The sequence below is a fragment of the Aquarana catesbeiana genome, linkage group LG13 (genome assembly GCF_042186555.1).
Source record: "Aquarana catesbeiana isolate 2022-GZ linkage group LG13, ASM4218655v1, whole genome shotgun sequence".
Taxonomy (NCBI): Eukaryota; Metazoa; Chordata; class Amphibia; order Anura; family Ranidae; genus Aquarana; species Aquarana catesbeiana.
This window is the reverse complement of record NC_133336.1, coordinates 19,689,097-19,709,070: the sequence shown is the minus strand read 5'-3', so window position 1 is coordinate 19,709,070 and position 19,974 is coordinate 19,689,097. Positions and strand designations below refer to the sequence as shown.

At 45.0% G+C, this 19,974-nt stretch overlaps 1 protein-coding gene across 1 annotated transcript in view; it reads right to left on the bottom strand.

Moving 5' to 3' along the window:
* Nucleotides 1-274: 274 nt before the first annotated feature.
* The window catches only part of PPP4R3A (protein phosphatase 4 regulatory subunit 3A), a gene marked incomplete at its 5' end in the record, with an annotated part of 39,695 nt that continues 19,995 nt past the window's right edge, over nt 275-19,974 (bottom strand). Inside the window, 7 exon segments of the mRNA XM_073609701.1 lie at nt 275-1,192; nt 4,206-4,432; nt 7,437-7,627; nt 11,644-11,786; nt 14,684-14,853; nt 16,582-16,740; nt 18,957-19,059. Coding sequence (XP_073465802.1) covers nt 1,076-1,192; nt 4,206-4,432; nt 7,437-7,627; nt 11,644-11,786; nt 14,684-14,853; nt 16,582-16,740; nt 18,957-19,059 — 1,110 coding nt within the window.

The window sequence follows — 19,974 nt, the reverse complement described above, 5'->3', positions numbered from 1 at the left end:
TTTTTTTTAAATAACAAACAAGACTTTACTATCACTTTAAGCTTTGACCAAAAAAAAAAAAAATTGGAAGCCGATTGATACTCCATGCAGAGCTGCACTCTCCAGTTTTAGTAAATCAACCCTGTGTAATTTTTTGCTTTGGTTATAATTTAAAATTCCACTGAGTTTTTTCAGGATAGGAACACATTAAATAAGCAACACAAAAAGAACATTTCCTTAATGAGGTGTTCCGGGGCTGCGAAAATCGGTAAAGCAGGTAACCATCACAACAGAATCATATACAATGAAAAAATTTAATGGTCCCAAATAGAGATTGAACAATTCGGCAGAAGCCCAGGGTGGAGAAATAAGAATATAAAAATGATTCAAAACAGGACACAAAGTGAACACATCTAGAATTCCACTCAAATTTTTAATCAAGAAGGTTGGAGAGGTTTCCCCTACACCTCCAAATGAAAGCTGCAGTTTCCAGGGCAATGGGAAGAAGGGGGGCGGGGACTCAGATGTAAAAGAAAAATAAAATTAGAAAAAAAAAAAAAAAAAAAGACAAATGTAATCGGCTCACCCCACCGAGGGTTTTAAAACCTGTTGTGGCAATGAGAAAATGTTCAGGATGTGGGAATCCTATACAGGCAGAAACATTCCACCCAAATCTGAAGTGCTGGCATCCGTTGTATAGCTGCAGACTTTACGGAAACGGCGTGTTTTTTTCGGAACCTCTCTCCATAAACTTTGGAGCAACTGACCAGCCAATCAAGAGTTCAACAATAAACCCCTGCCCTGTTGGCTTTTTTATTTTACGTTTTTTTTTTTTTGTTTGTTTTTTTTTTTTTTCCTTCCCTGAGAAAAGGGCAATGTGTGGTCTACACGGGAGAGTACAAGGCTAAGTCGTCTCTTTCCAACGGTCGTCTTCCCACTCCTGGCGCTCCGGGGGAATTGGCACTTGATGAGCAGAAGTCTACGTGTTGTTTTGTGTCGGACCCACCCCACAGTGCTGCTTCTGGCTGTGGTGGATTCTCGGTTCTTTGCGGGAGATCAGTTATTTCAAGGGGAGTTGTCCAAAGAAACGCTGGTATTAAGAGCCAAGCCTTGCTTTTTTGGAGATCGGTAGAGACTCTTCCTTGTCCTCTTCATCTTCTTCGTCGTCCTCCTCATCGTCATCCGGATAATCTACCAGTCCTACTAGGCCTCCCTGAGAAGAATAAAAATAGGAAATAAAATATTTTTGCCATTACAAGTGATGTTAAAAACTAGGTTTTAAATGTTTGGTACAAACTCCTAGTGGGCAATTGTGGGATGTATGAACGGCAATTTCAATCTCTGAGGAAGAGAGCACAGACAAGTCAGTTCACTAACAGATCTTCAATAAAATATTCTAAGTGAATAAGGAGGCTTGTTTTTTGCAATCTCTTATGTTCTTTGGATATGAACTTTGCCCCTCCAAACAGAGCCTCTCAGGGTTCCATCTCACCAACGCCAGAGGTCCCTAGACCCCAAAATCTTTTAATGAGACACCCATTATTTGACCCCCCCCCCCAAAAAAAGCCTCCATCACTATACATTTTTTCCAAATTTCAATACCTGACATTCTGCATCCAAGCTGCCATTTTTCTGTCCTATGCATGTTTTCATGCCTAGGACGTGGAAAAAAAGGCTAAGCGACTCAACTTTGCAGGAAAGCATAGGAACTGGGGTGCACAAAAAATGGCAGCGGGTGCTCAGGACTGTGGAGTCACAATGTGAAATATTTGGCTGCAGCAGGAGGCAGTTTGTTGGTGAACGGCTGGAGAGCGGTACAATAATGAGTGTCTGTGAAGTGAAGCATGGTGGAGGTTCCGTGCAAGTTTGGGGCTGCATTTCTGCAAATGGAATTTTGGTCAGGTTCAATGGTGTCCTCAATGCTGAGAAGTACAGGCATATACCGTATATACTCGATAAGCCGACTTTTTAAGCACATTTATGCTGAAAAAGCCCCACTCGGCTTATACTCGAGTGAGGGTCTTCCGCTGTGTCATGCAGTCTTAACTGTTCGCCGGCTGACCACTGTAACAAAGCCCCGCCTCCTCCTCGGCCGTGATAGAAAGAACACTGACACAATGCTAGGAAACTGAATCAGTGTTCCGTCTATCACGGACTAGGAAGAGGCGGGGCTTTGTTAGAGTGGACGGCCGCCGAACAGTTAAGACTGCAGTTGCATGACACAGCAGGAGGCACCCATTGTTTGTAATCAAAGGTACAAGTGGGCACATGAGGCTGCAGATGGGCATTGTTTACCAGTAGCTGCTGCATTTCCCACCCTAGGCTTATACTCGAGTCCACACGGTTTCACATTTTTTTTGTGGTAAAATTAGGTGCCTCGGCTTATATTCGGGTCGGCTTATACTCGAGTATATATGGTACTTCTCCATCAGGGAGGCGTGCGATTGTCACAAATTTATTCTGCAGCAGAACAACCACCCCAAACATACAGCCAATGTCATTAAGAACCATCCTCAGTGTAAAGAAGAACAAGGAGTCCTGGAAGTGATGGATTGGCCCCCACAGAGCCCTGATCTCACAATCACGGAGTCTGTCTGGGACGACATGAAGAGACAGAAGGCTGCGAGGCAGCCGACATCCACAGAAGATCTGTGCTTAGTTCTCCAAGATGTTTGGAACAACCTACCTGCCTTCAAAAACTATGTGTAAGTCTACTAGAAGAATTGATCCTGGTTTGAAGGCGGGGGGGGGGGGGGGGGGGGGGGTGGTCCACACCAAATATTGATTGGATTTACTTTCCATTTTGTTAATTGATAAAATAAACTATACAGTAAATGATGTGTAAACTGTTGGCGCTATATAAATTCTGTATAATAATAAATCAACACTTCTATTTTTCTCTATTTCCATTTTTTACAGCATTATTTACACCTGACTAAAACTTTTGCACAGTACTGTACATATAAGAAGGCAGTCCCTTTCCCTGATTTCATGTACTCTGTAAGCTCTGATGAGTAGTGCTGCACAGCTGTGGTGCTGGTAACTGGTTTTCTTCACACCGGTGCAAGGCAGTCTCTGCTGAGACTTGGGTAGGCCATAGACGGTGCAAATGTCTTTCCTGTCTACAGCCGCTAGCGATAATCACGTTTCCTCCCCCGGTGGGGGGCTGGTCACCCCCCCCCCCCTTCCCACTGGGAGAAGAGTAATTATCGCTAGCGGACGATTAGCGCAAGCAAATCCAGCAGGCTGGTTGTACTAAAGCTGATCGATCAACTTGGTACATTCAGCCTGCCCATTAACCACTTGGCCGACCGTATACAGTACATAAACAGCATCAAGGCGGCTCTCCTGCGCAGGATCAAGCTCATATAATGTGATGAGCAGCTTCACTGACCAATAGGGAGGCTCAAGAGACTGGAAGGAAAAGGCATAGCTTTTACTTGCCTTCCCTATTGCTCTGCTACAGCGCTTTTGCTCCGGCAGTAAAATCCTGTGTAAGCTCTGTGTTGGAGATAACACAGGTTTCGGAACCACCCTCCTCCCCTGTTAATAGCCTGACAACTGGCTGATCAGCCCTGTGCACCCATGGGAGGAGGAATCTCACTGCATCATGTGAAGCAGCAAGTACTTGCAAAGGCACTGCTGGAGCAATGGAGAAAGCAGGGGAGTACAGAGATGAGATAGAAACTCAGTCCAGAATTAACAGTTTACAAAGCTGGCCATAGATGGAGCAAAATTTGTCTGGTTCAGCAGGGACCAGACAATTGTCAATCCATGTGTGTCCATGCGTGCTCGACAGAAGTCGATTGTTAACTGTTGTTGATTAACTTCTGTCCAACAGGCTTGCTGTAAAAAATTTCTTGATCAGCAACTGATCAGTGTATTCTGATTGCATATTGTCTAGAATCCAGAATACAATATCTCAGCGGGAAGGATTCCACTATCCACCTCACTTGTGTGGAAGGAAGAATCCATTGGCTGATGGAAAAAAAAAAAAGGAATAATCTTTGGGCAGCCTAGCTTTATAAAAACTTCTGGAATTCATGGACTACTTCAGGATGATATTAATACAAGAAATCATGGATTTAGCTCATATACTTTATACCGGTGGAAACTGTTTGAAGCTGCAGCATTTTCAAAACGTCAAAAAAAAAAAGTGGTTTGTGTGTTTACACAGGGAGAAAACATCAGTGACACGCCATGCTACAGTCCTATTTATTATTTACCTTTGTAGTAATAGCTGCCGTCTGAGGTGTGCTTTTGGAAACGGACCCTGGAGAACCGGGTGAGCCGGGAGATCCAGGTGAGGTGGGGGATCCCGGTAAACTGCTTGCTGTTGATTGGCTGGTGAGGGTGGTCTTTGTCCCTCCAGAAAAGGAAAGTTTAAAACCTGGACTCTGTCGGCCAGTGAGGCTGGTCTTCAGAAGAACCTCCTTCTCTTCACTCTCCTTCACTGGAAATCAGAACATATCGGGATCCATGTTTTAATAGAACATATCGGGGTTCATGTACTAACCACCATTGCTTAACACCCCACATTTCCCTTATATAATGATATAATTACCGTATTTATCGGCGTATAACACGCATTCCAATTTAAGAGGGAAATTTCAGGAGAAAAAACATTTTTTAAAAAAAATAAACCACTTTGAAGCAAAATAATGGTAAGTGAGCCTCAATGCAGCCTGATCTGTGCCCATCTGCAGCCTGATCGGCGCCCATCTGCAGCCTCAGTGCAGCCTGATCGGCGCCCATCTGCAGCCTCAGTGCAGCCTGATCGGCGCCCATCTGCAGCCTCAGTGCAGCCTGATCGGCGCCCATCTGCAGCCTCAGTGCAGCCTGATCGGCGCCCATCTGCAGCCTCAGTGCAGCCTGATCGGCGCCCATCTGCAGCCTCAGTGCAGCCTGATCGGCGCCCATCTGCAGCCTCAGTGCAGCCTGATCGGCGTCCATCTGCAGCCTCAGTGCAGCCTGATCGGCGTCCATCTGCAGCCTCAGTGCAGCCTGATCGGCGCCCATCTGCAGCCTCAGTGCAGCCTGATCTGCGCCCATCTGCAGCCTCAGTGCAGCCTGATCTGCGCCCATCTGCAGTTTCATTGCAGCCCGATCTGCGCCCATCTGCAGTTTCATTGCAGCCCGATCTGCGCCCATCTGCAGCTTCAGTAAAGCCCGATCTGCAGCTTCAGTAAAGCCCGATCTGCGCCCATCTGCAGCTTCAGTAAAGCCCGATCTGCGCCCATCTGCAGCCTCAATGCAGCCCGATCTGCGCCCATCTGCAGCCTCAATGCAGCCCGATCTGCGCCCATCTGCAGCCTCAATGCAGCCCGATCTGCGCCCATCTGCAGCCTCAATGCAGCCCGATCTGCGCCCATCTGCAGCCTCAATGCAGCCCGATCTGCGCCCATCTGCAGCCTCAATGCAGCCCGATCTGCGCCCATCTGCAGCCTCAATGCAGCCCGATCTGCGCCCATCTGCAGCCTCAATGCAGCCCGATCTGCGCCCATCTGCAGCCTCAATGCAGCCCGATCTGCGCCCATCTGCAGCCCGATCTGCGCCCATCTGCAGCCTCAATGCAGCCCGATCTGCGCCCATCTGCAGCCCGATCTGCGCCCATCTGCAGCCTCAATGCAGCCCGATCTTCGCCCATCTGCAGCCTCAATGCAGCCTGATCTGCACCCATCTGCAGCCTGATCTGCGCCCATCTGCAGCTGCCTGATTAAGCCTCACCAACTCTCAATGCAGGAAATCACAGAGCTGTCATCTCCTGTTTACTTGGCTCTCAGTCGGCAGTCACATAACACAGTCCAGCCTCCACCATCGGACCAGCTCCTGTGATAGACAGAACACTGGTCCAATGCCGGTGGCGGGACTGTGTGTGTGACGTGAGTCGAGTTGGGAGGAGATGGCGGCTTGTGAATTCCGGCGGCGCTCGTCCTCCTCCTTCCCCCTCCAAGGTACGCTGTCCCTGATTTGCCCCCTATTTTCAGGGGAAAAAAAAAGATAAATACGGTAGTTATACACTGTGTATTCAAAATAAATACTTTCACAGGGGTCTAAACCTTTGAACAGGATCTGTCAGGAAGCTAAATCTTCTTATAAATGCGATAGTTAGTGAAGCTTAGCCCTAAGAAGCGTCAACACAAATAACCTCAACACCCCAAATTCCACTCAGCAGTCAGATAGGCAGCTTCTACCTGAGGAGTTCAAGACCGTAAACTTGCTGCATACCAATCCCCATTTGAAACCTAAAAATCCTCTCCTATAAAAAGGGCCTGTATAGGAGCAGGGTGCAGTAGTATCCCACATATTAGTTAGGCCCTATTCACATGGTCAAACCAATCGGGTCCACCTGTCAGTTTTTACAGGTGGATCCGATCGGACCATTCATAGGTCTCTATGGAGAGGCGGATGTCAATGGACACGAGTCCACTGACATCTGATCCGGTCTGCTAAAAACAGACGGATGGGGGATCCGTTCTCCATCCATCTAGCAGATCAGATGACAATCAATCAGATGGAAATGGACAGGCGGTCCATTTCCATCCGACCGCCCATAGAGGACAGCGGGCAGAGTCCACCCTCCTGCTCAGCAGGGAACAGTGGAGAGACCCTCCTCTAAGCAGGCGGGTCAGCTGGCAGACTCTGCCAGTGTGAAAGGGGCCTTAAAATGCACTGACCTTTGTTCAAGTCAATGAAACATAAACCTTTAATAATTGCAACAAGAATTATAAGACATACATTTAACAAATTAGGTCTCCAATACACATCCAAATCCACCATTAGCCCAATTTTACAGACTTTACTGCCAAAGAAGGGTTAAGCATATGAAAAAGCAAAATTGATTGTGTTGTTATTTGAATAGAGAAGGGAAGGATAAAAACCCCAGTCCGTATCATGTCAACGCTGGAGTTCCACCCCAACACCCATGGCCCCACTGGTAGCCTACCTGTGCCCCTAATCTTTTGAAATTGTCTTATTGTTTTATTTTGGTACCCTTTCTCTTAAAAAAATTTCCACCACTTTGGGCCCTAGAAGCAGCGGCGATGTCATATATCTCATCTCCCATTGACTCCTGGAATAAAAATTCCTGCGTTTCCCACCCACTTTCCATCTTTCATGTCAATGGGGACCAGACCTAGCACTGTTTGGGTGAACCTACCCAACGGAGGGCACAGAGTGCAATAAAAAATTGCAAAAGAGGGGCCGGAGACAAGACCAGTCACCTTTCACAAGTAGAGAGAGCAGCAGTGAGCGGTCTTTATTACAGGAAGTCTCACACTGGATTAATGCACAGATCTGGAATACACAAAGCTCACCGAGATTCAAGAATACACATGAGGAATGCACTGAGACAATATATGCTCATCCTGGAGTTCAGCTTTAATCACTTCCTCCACTTATTAACTAAAAATACACATAGCCAAGTTCCTCAAAAGCATAAATCAGAGAACACTCACACTTCTTTCTTTCCATGAACTTGCTGATGGGATCCATTAGATCCTCGCTGTTCTTTATTTTGTCGGAAGGAAGCACGATCGGATCTCCGTCCTCCAGGTCGTCGTCGTCCGTGTTGAACCACATTTCTTCCTCATCCTCTAAGGATCGTGCATCCCGCCGGTACCGATGATTCCGGAGGATAGATCGCATGCTGTGGGGGGTGGAGAAAGTGGATGAAGCAAATCAGACAAGGCCAACAAACGTGCCACACCCTAACACAGTGGTCATCGACTCCTGTCCTCAGGGCCCGCTAACAGGCCAGGTTTGCAAGATAACTGAAATACATCACAGATGATATCATTTGCTGCTCAGTGATTGCAGTATTCTAGTCTGCATCTCCCCAAGGTAATACATAAAACCTGGCCTGTTAGTGGGCCCTGAGGACAGGAGTTGATGACCACTGCCCTAAAGAGTACATATGGAAATACATCTAGCATTTATATGCACATTAGGTTAGAACTCCAACAGAACTTAAATAAATCAGAAAAATAATCCAGTCTGCTAAATTTATGCAAATAAAATCCAAGAAAAAAAGTTTACATGGTGCAACTAAACTAGTCCTCAGATGATGTGGCTGCATTTTTTTTCTCAATTATTTTCACCTTGTGATCCTGCCAGTAACACACCTACTGAAACAGGGTGGAATAGCGCACCCCCTGTATTGTGTTTACGAAGGAATAGCGTTGTCACCCTTGGAGAGGGCTAGAGAATACTTTCACCTCTCTTTTCTCAATAACATAAAAGGGGTCCACCGAGCTCACAGTTACTCCTGTTAGTGACGGTGCTTCTTGGAGTGAGGGACTCTACTCTCCAAAAGTATGGCATATCTTCTCACGTAGGCCCACTCTCCCTAATCCTTGGGAACCCGGAGTTTCCCCCAGGATTGAACTGTCACTACTTCCTCTGTTGGAAGGTCCCGCTTCCCTCTCCTGTTCAAAAAGACGTTAAGCCCTTCAGGAGTAAAGACTCTGAAGTGTGTTGCTCCCTCCCGATACTCCTCGTCAGGGCCGATGGCTTCATTACCTACAACTCAGGCACTTCCTGTCCAAAATCTCTACCTCAGGGGGGAACTCCGGAGGGACCTCAAACCATTTGAGTCAGAACGCTTGCCTACATTCTCAAAACAGTATAAAGGTTCTTTTTATCAGCAGCCTTCCCAAGTTGCCCATATGATCTCCGGGACAGGGAGAGATATATAGGTCGTGCCATTTGGAGAAGGGTTGGGACAAATCTTTACATTCAAAAAACAGCATATCCTATCCTCTCAAGCTCAAAAGTGTAATTTCAAACTCTTGACCAGGTAGTACAGGAATCCGATTCTTCCACACCAAATGCAACCCTCAATTCTGATGTGGCTTAACGAGAGCCAGAGAGATATGAGGTGTGACAGTTGGAAGAGGCTTATGACCTTCTCCAACAATACCCATTATACCACGATAGGTTTTTATGTAATGTTGATATACTTTTGGATGTACACGTCTTGAAAATTTCAATAAAGATTGGAAAAGAAAATGCAACCCTCATACTCAGACCAGTGCTGCCGATGCGGAGAACTCGGAGGTTGTCTCCTTCATTTGTGGTGAAATTGCTCCCTAATTAGGGCCTTTCAGCGCTCCATTTTTCAGCTCTGCCAGCATATCACAGGCAGATCCTGACAAGAAACTCCAGGAGGTCGCCTTTTCTTTCTATATTTCCTGGATCTATTATAAAAATTAACCACTTCTTGACCGCGCTATAAGCGAATGACAGCTACAGTGAGGTCGTCCAGTTCTGGGAGGACGTCTATTGATAAGGCGCGCTCTGAGATCACTGTGTCCTTCGGGCAGAGCTAATCACAGATCAGCGTAAAGGCCCAATCACAGTGGCCCTTTACCATGTGATCAGCTGTGTCCAATCACAGCTGATCACATGTAATTAAGCTTGCCGGTTATCGGCATTCCTTTCCTCATGCGCTGTCACAGTGTGAGGAGAGCCGGTAACTGGCAAGTGTGCCAGGAGCCATCTACACTGATAATTAGGGCACCGATTATCAGTGCGACAGGCTGCTCCATCCGTCCCACCTGTCAGTGCCACCACATTGGTGCAGGAGAAAAATTATTTATATGCAAATTTTTAGAACAAAGAAAGAAAATCATTTTTGTTTTTTCGTCAAAATTTAAGGTCTTTTTTTCATTTTGTGTTTGTTTAGCAAAAAATAAAAAAGGCCAGTGGTGATTAAATACCACCAAAATCAAGAATTATGTGTGAAAAAAAATAAAAATTTCATATGGGTACAGCATTGCATGACCTCTCAATTGTCAGTGCAACAGCTGAAAGCTGAAAATTGGTCTGGGCAGGAAGAGGGTAAAAATGCCCAGCAGGCAAGTGGTTAAGAAATCAATTCTTCAGTATCTGCTTATAACTGCCCAAGTGATGATCCCTAGGCACTGGAACTCCCCCCCCACTATTAGGGAATGGGTGGCGGAGCTAAATTACATCAAGAGAAAGGAGGAGATGATCACCACTATACAGGAACGTGATCAGAAATCTTGGTTTGCACGAATGAATTTTGCAGCTTCCCCCAAGTTGCAAAGCTTCTTGTGACGGAATTTTGAGGTTGTAGTCCTGTGTAGCTTGACAATCTAGAGCACCCTACCAGCTGTGGCTGTCTTTCCTCTCTCTTCCTTGAATCCTCTTTTCCTTCTTTTTCTCTTCTATTCCTTTTACCTGATGCGTTTCCTTGGGCTCTCTGCCTCCCCACCTTTCCCCGTTCCCACATTACAAAGGTCAAAATACAGATCAATGACAGTATCATCACAGAGTTGATGCATCCATGCGAACATGTAGGATGTTTGCAAGGTTAAAAACTGCTCTATGTGCACAGTAAAATACAAGAATAAAGTGTTACTAAACCCACAACATTAAAATCAGTCTGTATATGCAGTAAAGCATGTTTGTTATACTCACTGTGGATCCTAAGGGGTTAATCCTCCGCATTGGGCAAAACTGCTGTTTGATCTGGCTTTCTCTGATCCTCCTGTTCTTCCACTAACTCCAGAACAGGTCCTGATAGTATGGAGCCTTTGGAGTCAGGCTGCACATGCTCAGTTTGGTGTGTATTGCTAGAGAGTTTTTTTTTTCTTTTTCTTGGGAGAGTGCATGTGATCAGCACAGAGCCAATCAGCACTGTCCAGACAGAGGGTCAGGGGTCCTGGATGCTGATAGGCCAGCTCTGCGCAGTATGAAAACTCCTCCTACAAGCTATAACCAGACACTGATAGAAGTCACAAGACTGCTAAATACTGCTGATGAGAAAAAAGGTATTTAGCAGTTTCTATTTACCAAAACGATTGCATTTCCATGTGCTGTGTACTGGGAGAGATATAGTGAATGCAGGGTCCTGGGTTTAGTAACACTTTAACTGCTCTATGTGTACAGTAACATGGAAGGATGTTGCATTATTACACAAAACGATCAGCAAGTCGATGGCTGAAGCATCAGCTAAACACACGTGGGACTTACATTTAACTTACAAACACCTCCCGATGTAGGGACAACTCCCCCAGGTCCAGGCATGATTGGCTGAGGAAATCTGCCTGGCAATTGTCTACATCTGGGATTTTAAACAGCAGACAAGGCTAGAATGTGAGGTTCTTCCCATGACAGGGATCCATTCTACCTCTCTTGTCAAGGCGAGGCTTCTGGTTTCTTTCTGATGGTTGATGTGCGCTACTGCCATGATGTTGTCCAACTGAATCTGGATTGGATGACCCTCCAAGTAGCAAAATCCAAAGCTGCATAGAGGGCGAAACTACCCAAAGTTCCGGGATATTGATTGGGGGAAAGGGACCCCCCTCCTGTAACTAAGCACCATCAGAGCAGCCAGGAATCCTCTTTAGCCAACAGGCTAGGCTCCTCAGGAGGATCTTTCAAAAAAACAGAAAGGAAGGACTTCCCTGATTCCACAGCCTGAATCCTGGATCTGCCAAGACAGGGTCAACCTGGTCATTGGTGCCACAGCAACAGAATATTGTGCTGTAACATGCATATAGATGTTGCAATAATAAGATCAGCAAGTCGCAGGCCAAAATATCAGCTGAACACGCGTCGGATTTGTATACACAGCTGTCAAACAGACAAACATTTTATGTTATCCCTAACATGGATGGATGCTGAATGGTGACAAACCTGTCAAGCTTGGGGTTGTCCTGTCTCTCTCGCTGCTGGTCATATCTCAGTTTGAGTCCTTTAAACGTCTGTACATAATCAACATCTTCCAAAGCTTTCCAGTAATTTTCAATGACATGAGCCGTTAACGACTTAATATCCTCCTGTAAAGAAGAAGACTTTCATCAAATCACTGAAGAAAGATCCCGGCATTACAATTTTATGGGGCTGGAATAGCAGGACATGTAAAGCTAAAAAAAACGGGCAAAAAAAAAAAAAAAAAATCAAATTATGTTTTGTATCAATTAACCACCTTCGCCCACCATATAGTAAAAGGTCCTCTTGTTCTGAGACAACGTCATATGACGTCACCCCAGTGTCACCGTTCTCCCATGCCCCGCTGGGGGGGGGGGGGCAATCACGCCGTGACCTCGCTCTCGGTAAAGAGCCGATGACGTGGCTCTTTACCCATGTGATCTGCTGTGTTCAATCACAGCTGATCACATGTAAACACGGAAGTGCCGTAGGTCTGGGTAATTTTCTTAAAAAAAAAAAAAAAAAAAAAAAAAAAAAAAAAACTTGATTCACGATTCGAATCGAGTTATTTTTTTGGACACCACGCCGGTCCTAAGGAGCTGCGGGCAGGAGTTTTTAGGCGATGCCGCGGCGCCCGGCCTCGCGAACGAGGCAGAAGCTGCGGCCCTCACCTAAAAACTCCTGCCCGCAGCTCCTCAGGACCAGTGCAGTGCAAAAAAAACAAAACAAAAAAAAAAAACTAAAATAATCAATTTGCTTAAATTTTGAATCAATTTGACCACTCAACTCGATTCAAGATTTAAATCTATTTTGTCCCCAGCCCTAAAGTGCAGTTTATCGTCTCTCCTCTCCTCACACTCTGTCATTGTGAGGAGAGGAGAGCCGATCAGTGGCATCTCCTCACAGGGGAGACCTGTACAGGTAAACAGGGCACTGATCATCAGCCCCCCGATTATCAGTGCAGCCCCAGCAGTGTCCATCAGTGATGCCAGTCAGTGCAGCCTCATCAGTGCCCATCGGTGAAGGAGAAAAATTACTTACAAAATTTACTGACAGAAAGAAAAACGTATTTCAAAATTTTCGGTCTTTTTTCGTTTTTTTTTTTTTTTTGAAAAAAATAAAAAACCCAGCGGTGATCAAATACCACCAAAAGAAAGCTATTTGTGTGGGAAAAACAATTATAAAAATTTCATTTGGGTACAGCATTGCATGAACGTGCAATGGTCATTCAAAGTGTGTCAGCACTTAAAGATGGCCTGGGCAGGAAGAGGGTGAAAGTGCCCTGTATTGAAGCAGGAAAAGTGTATCTTTTTAAAATGGAGAAGGGTTAGAACTTCTGTCCAGTTCTTGTTGCCCTATGCCAGCGGTTCTCAACTCCAGTCCTCAGGACCCACTAACAGGCCAGATTAAGTATTACCTTGGGGAGATGCAGACAAGAATACTGCAATCACCGAGCAGCAGATGACATCACCTGTGATGTATTTCAGTCATCTTGCAAACCTGGCCTGTTAGTGGGCCCTGAGGACAGGTGTCGAGAACCACTGCCCTATGTGATTTACCCCATTTGTCCTAGTAACCATTGCCACCGTGACCGAATTAGACATCTAAAATTTACGGTGCTCACTAGAGAAGGATGTTAGTGACAGCTGTCAAAGAGGACATTTTTCCTAAGTTAACTACTACTTCCCAGTCCGCCCTATAGCAGTTTTACTGCTACAGGGCGGCACTTGTGCGCCGGACCACGTATATATACACGTGATCTGACTCTTCAATGTAGAGATCGCGCACGTGCGCGCTGCAGGCAGCTGGCTCCCACTGTGATCACAGACAGCGTGAGCCCAGCGGCGGGTACTGCGGTCTCGATGTCCGCCGGCACCCGCTGACGATCGAGTAGAGAGAGGCAGAACGGCAGTCCGCCTATGTAAACAAGGCAGATCGCCGTTCTGACAGGAGGCATGTGTTCCTGCAAAGCAGGGACTAGGATTCATGTCTTCCCCTATTAAAAGCACCTCTCAGTTTAGAAAAGCACTGCCTAGCCCAGTGATGGCGAACCTTGGCACCCCTGATGCTTTGCAACTACATTTCCCATGATGCTCACCTACACTACAGAGTGCATGAGCATCAAGGGAAATGTAGTTCCAAAACATCTGGGGTGCCAAGGTTCGCCATCACTGGGCTAGGCAGTGAAAACCTTTGACCTGCCCTGATGTTAACCCCTTCCCAGCCAGTGTCATTAGTACAGTGACAGTGCAAATTGTTTTTTTTTTTTTTTTTTAGCACTGATCACTGTATTTGTGTCACTGGTCCCCAAAAAGTGTCAGTTTGTGTCAGAATGTCCGCCGCAATATCGCAGTCCCGCTATAAAAAGACGCTAATCGCCACCATTACTAGTAAAAAAAAAAACAAAAACAAAATATCCCATAATTTGTAGACGTGATAACTTTTGCGCAAACCAACCAATATACACTTATTGGGATTTTTATTACCAAAAATATGTAGCAGAATACATATTGGCCTAAATTGATGAAGAACTTTGATTTTTTTTCCATTTTTCTATCGGATATGTTTTAAATAGAAAATAAAAACGTTTTTTTTTTCAAAATGGTCAGTCTTTTTTGTATATAGCAAAAAAAAATTAAAGAAATGCAGTAGTGATCAAATACCACCAAAAGAAAGCTATTTGTGGGGGGGGGGGACGGGACGGGACGGGACGGGACGGGACATGAATTTTATTTTGGTACAGTGTCGCACAACCGCGCAATTGTCAGTTATACAGTAACGCAGTGCCATATTGCAAAAAATGGCCTGGTTATGAAAGGGGAGGGGGGTAAATCTTCCGGAGGTCAAGTGGGTAAACATACTTAAACATTATTGTACTTTAATGCAAGAAATGAAAAAAAGGTTAAAAGAAAAAAAAAAAAGGTTTATAACCCCTCTACAAAGCCAACCAAGCTGTGCTGCAGAGCACATGTGCTGACAGAAGCTCCATCACTGAAAAAACAAACTGAAAACATGCGACACTCACCACGCGAACATATTCAAAGATCTCAATAATGGCGGAGTTCAGGAGATTATACCGTGCTCCGTTATTGAGAAATGTTTTCACTACAGGTTCAAACAGGAAACTTTTCACTATGTATCGGTTGTAGAATTCATCCTTTAGACCAACAATCTTCCGCATAAACCGCAGCGCACCTGTCGGAACATCAGAAGGCATGGCGTGAACGTGTGCTTTGTAATCACAACTTAAAGTGATATCAAAGTCTTTCGTTTTGTTTTTTTTTAAAATAACAAACATGTCATATTTACCTGCTCTGGGTAATAGTTTTGCATTTAGCAGCCCCGATCCTCCTTCTCGGCTTCCTCGCTGGCGCTCTTGGCTCCTCCTCCCTCCTGCCAAGCGCACCCCCAGAGCAAGTAGCTTGCAGTGGGGGGGCACCCAAGCAGGCTGGTTCCGGAGCTGGGGCTATGCATGTCCATTTACACACAGCGCCGTGGCTTGGACCTGCCTCCTCTCTCTCCTCATTGGCTCACTCGCTGTGACAGACAGCAGCGAGAGCCATTGCGGTCTCAGTCAAAGAGTAAGGAGAGGCTTTCGTGCATATCGCTGGATCAAGATGGGGCTCAGGTAAGTATTAGGGGGCTGGGGGACTGCTGCATATAGAAGGTTTTTTACCTTCATGGAAGGGAATAAGGAAGAAAGCATAAAAAGTAACATCAACTCTTCCACTTTTTGTGAAACAATCCAACAGGTTTTATTTCAGAACTAGGATGGCTGGGTCACTACAAGTGTCCAATTTTGTTAAAGGAGAAGTACGGGGAAAGCTCGTCTGGCTGAACTTCTCCTGCGGATCACAGGAGTGCAGTTCGTTCTGCACTCCTGTGACCCGTTTTCAGACAGCATGCTGAAGTCCGCTGTCTGGTGACTTTACAGCGCAGGTCCAGGCTCAGGAAAGATTGCGACAATTGAGTCAGAATTCGTCCACGTGCCTGGACCGGCACCCGGCTCATCCTCTCAGCGAGCCGCCGAGAGCCTGAGTCAGCTGCTCCTGCCCCCTGCACAGCCCAGCACTCCAGTGAGCACTGGGGGAGAGCTGTGAGAACGGAGTGATCGGGTTTGATCGCTCGGTTCTCAGTGTTAGGGGCGTCGGGGGGACAGATGCAGCATCAGACTGATACTGCATCTACCAAAGTATGACTCTTAAAAAACAAAAAAAAAATACATCTCTTAAATGTACAATACAATTAGTTTTCAAATAAGACTTTAGAGTAAATTGAAAACATTTCAATATCACACGACGGTTCCACATTTAAAGCTGCATTCCACCGAATAAAACAGTAATATATGCAAGGAATAACCTTTTTTCCAAAAAAAAAAGCTCTCCTTTCTGTAAGGTGAAGTCCAAGAATTCAGCCACTTTGTATAATGTGCTGGCTTACTATGAGTCAAGTCCAACAAGATGCATGCCACCTCATGGACTTATCTTTTACAACTGACACCATCTCTACAATCCTGGCACACGTTGCCAAGCACCCCGACCCTCTACCCCTTAATCAGTGCACTCGTAGTTCTTCGACACTGAAAAAGCTGGAGGAAGTGTCTGCAGGAGCCTGATATTGCACCCGTGATCCACCGATCGCAGGTACAATGCACTGCAGACTTGCGTGGGTAAAAAATAAATAAATTCACATTTTTTTTCTGCAAAGATATATTATTTTTTTTCTTAATGATGAATTTATAGCCTTTAAATATTGATGGTTTTAGTTTATAATAGGGAGTTTGTCATATTTTAGGTTGTCAGTAAAAATGTGCTCAGTCAGTTTTTCAGGTTTTGTCAAAAGAAAAAAAAAAAAAGTAGTCGGGGGGGGGGGGGGGGGGGGGGGGGGGGTAAGGCAACACTGACACAAATGTCTAAAACTCACACAGGGACAGAAAAGAATGTGCAGAAGACATGAGGACCAACACTCTACGCAGGATGTCCTTGTTGATGATGTAATTCTTTATGTGATACGTGTGATGTTCAACGCAGAATGTCAGCAGCTCCAAGATCAGCGCCAGCAGCTGTGCCGTCTGGAAGTCATCTGAGAAAAAAGCAGAATGTGTGACACCTTGCAGATCCGACACTGTGAAATACCAGTACAGAAGTAAACATTACAAGATTTGTATTAAAAAAAAAAAAAAACATGAAGTTGCCAAACATATCTGAACGCTGTACATGAGTGATGGTCAACTCATTTGATATAGGGGGCATCAAGTATGGCCCCTCAATATGACCTAAGGGCTGCACATAATATTCAGTGAATGTGACTTTATGGAAAGCTATTAGTGACTACAAACATACTACAGGAGTTGTTGGGACTGGGAAAAGATTTGTTGCAAACACATAAGGGGACAAAGCCCCCTTGTAGACGGGGTAGACTCCGCCAAGCAGATCCGCCTGCTCAGAGAGGAATCTGTCCGCTGATCCCGCCAAGCAGGTGGATGACAGGTCGCGGTCCGATCTTCTCTATGAGGCGGTCAGATGGAAACTGATTGCCTGTCCATTTCCATCCGACTGTCATCCGATCTGCCATATGGATGGGGAACGGATCCTCATCGGTCTGTTTTTTTATGTTGCAGCTAGCTACTGACATGCGTTCCCACGCTTCATAAAATATAATAATAAATAATTATAAAATAAAATGATAATTAAATAAACCTCCAAAGTACAGCGCAATAAGTAATAAATTTGTAAAATGACGCATGTGATATCACAATAAGAAAGCGTCATTTATAAAGAAGATTGTGCACGGTGTTTTCTAAGATTTGGATTTCATTCTGATTACTTGTACTGTAATGAATCTAGTGATTATTCACATTTTATGTATTGTTGATGTTGCACACATGGGAAATTTTGAGGAATATTGTATTTTTGGTAATTTGGCACAGCAGGAACAAAATTATTAGTATTTACTTCTTGCGCTGTACTTTGGAGGTTAATATAAGCTCAACCATTTGCTGACCGCAGAACAAAAAACATCCTTTGTTCCAAGTGATAACAAGCTCATGGCTGTATCTATGAACTTGATATAATTTTTTTTGATAGCCAGTGATTGGCTGTTCACTAAAAGCGATCTGGGCAGGTCTACAGCCACCTGATAAAATGTATTCTAGTGAGAAGTGCCGCCCTAGGTCTATGTGCTTCCCTATGCGCTGCAGACAGATCATGGCTGGTGGGAGGGGCTGACAGGGTGCTGTACAGAGCGTCCTGAAAGCAGGAAGGTCTGGTAATACCCACATGTGATGCTGAGACTCCTTTATTGAAAGCACTGAAATAAAATTAATGAAAAAGGTGTGGGCCAGGAAATGAGGCAGGTTTTGACAGCAGCTTCTAATGCACATTGTGAGATGTTTACAGTGTGCAGGGAAATTGGAGTAAGCAATTTCAGTACAGGAGGGGAGCTGGTACCAACTGTGAAAAAGGGAAGGCAAGGCTTGGAGTTCAGCTTACGGACATTCTAAAGATTATGATTCTTCATTCACATGCTACTGTCTGCAAGGGCTTCAGGGAAAACAGGTTGGACAATGGGGCTACACATCATCTTTATAAAACAACTGAGTAAAATTAATTCTAGCAGCTAAAGCCCCAATACAGCCAGAATAGGAAAGGTAGAAGGAAAGAAAAAAGAATAATAAAAATTGCTTGATTTCTCCATCAAACACAATCAGTATTGATGGGGGAATGCCTCCTCGCAGTGCTACTGTGTTCTGCCGGTGGGAGAGTGCGGGGAGCCTTCCCAGCTGGCAAAACACAATTACCACTAGAAGCTTTAGCCATTGACAGTAATCGCTTGTAAAAAATACGACATACGGTAGCTACGATTAAGCACTGACTACAGTGTGAAACGCGTGAGCTTTCCTGCTTTGTGATGCCGTGGCATGTATTTTTATGATTATACTTAAATAAAGATCGAAGATTACTTTTGAGTGCAGCTGTTCAGGATTTCTCGTTTACCTCTCAAAAAATGCGACAGGCTGGCTGTACCCAAATCGATCGATGTATCGACTTGGGTACAATCAACCAGCCCATTGATGGATCAAATCTCGGCTGGTCTCTGTTGAATCAGTCAAATAATCGAGTCATGTATAACCGACTTTACCTTTCAGCCACATTGTGGTCAAGATTTATTGACCTGCTGAGAATCTCAATGGACATATATTAAAATATGAGATAAGAGGCAGAGATCCTCAGTGTGACAATACAACCCCCCATCCACCCCCCCCCCCCCCGTGCGTGTTCCCCTAGGTGACCTCTAACCTTTGCTGGGCTTTTCCTCTGTAGTGTTGGCCAGTAAGGGGGCAGTGAGGACATGCATGCAGTGCTTGTAGAAGAATCCCAAAAATTCTGTCTTCTCTGTTTTCTAAGGGAAAAAAAAAAAAAATGTATTCAGCATAAAAACTGTAAACGCTTGGCACAGTAAGATTAGCTGACTTGGGTGACCTTGCTCTGATTTTGTAACAGTTGGAGATGCTGGAGGGAAGAGTGCTGGTAGAACGGGTTAGCTTTAGTTTAGATAAACCTGAACTTGTCCTTTAAAAATCCTGTTTCTAACATTTCAATTAAAAAAAAATAGTTTTAAAGCTCTGACCAGGACCCCTCCCCTCTTCACAAAGCACCTACAATTAGTAGGCGTAAAACGTACCTGTAAATGGAAGAAAAAAAAAAAAAAAAAAGTTATAACATTCTGTCCCCTGTTTGGGTCATTAGGGGTGTATCCCAAGGTTCAGTGTTGGGACTCTTACTTTTTTATACATTTAAAAATGATATAGGCTGCAGTGATGGCGAACCTTGGCACCCCAGATGTTTTGGAACTACATTTCCCCATGATGCTCAAACACTCTGCAGAGTGGATGGGCATCATGGGAAATGTAGTTCCAAAAACATCTGGGGTGCCAAGGTTCGCTATCACTGATATAGGGTCTGCAATTAAAAGTACCATTTTAGTCTTTGCAGATGACATCAAGCAATAGTGGGGGGGGGGGGGGGGGGGGGCAAGTATTTGATCCCCTGCTGATTTTGTACTTTTGCCCCACTGACAAAGAAATGATCAGCCTATAATTTTAATGGTCGGTTTATTTTAACAGTTAGACACAGAACAACAAAAAATATCCAGAAAAACGCATTTCAAAAAAGGTATAAATTGATTTGCATTTTAACCACTTCCGAACCGGCTCACGCCGATATATGTCGGCACTGTGAAGAGGGATATGGTTATGGCAGCAGCTATCTGCCCTAACCCCCGTTATCCTCTTCTTCAGTGAGCAGTCCGGTTTCA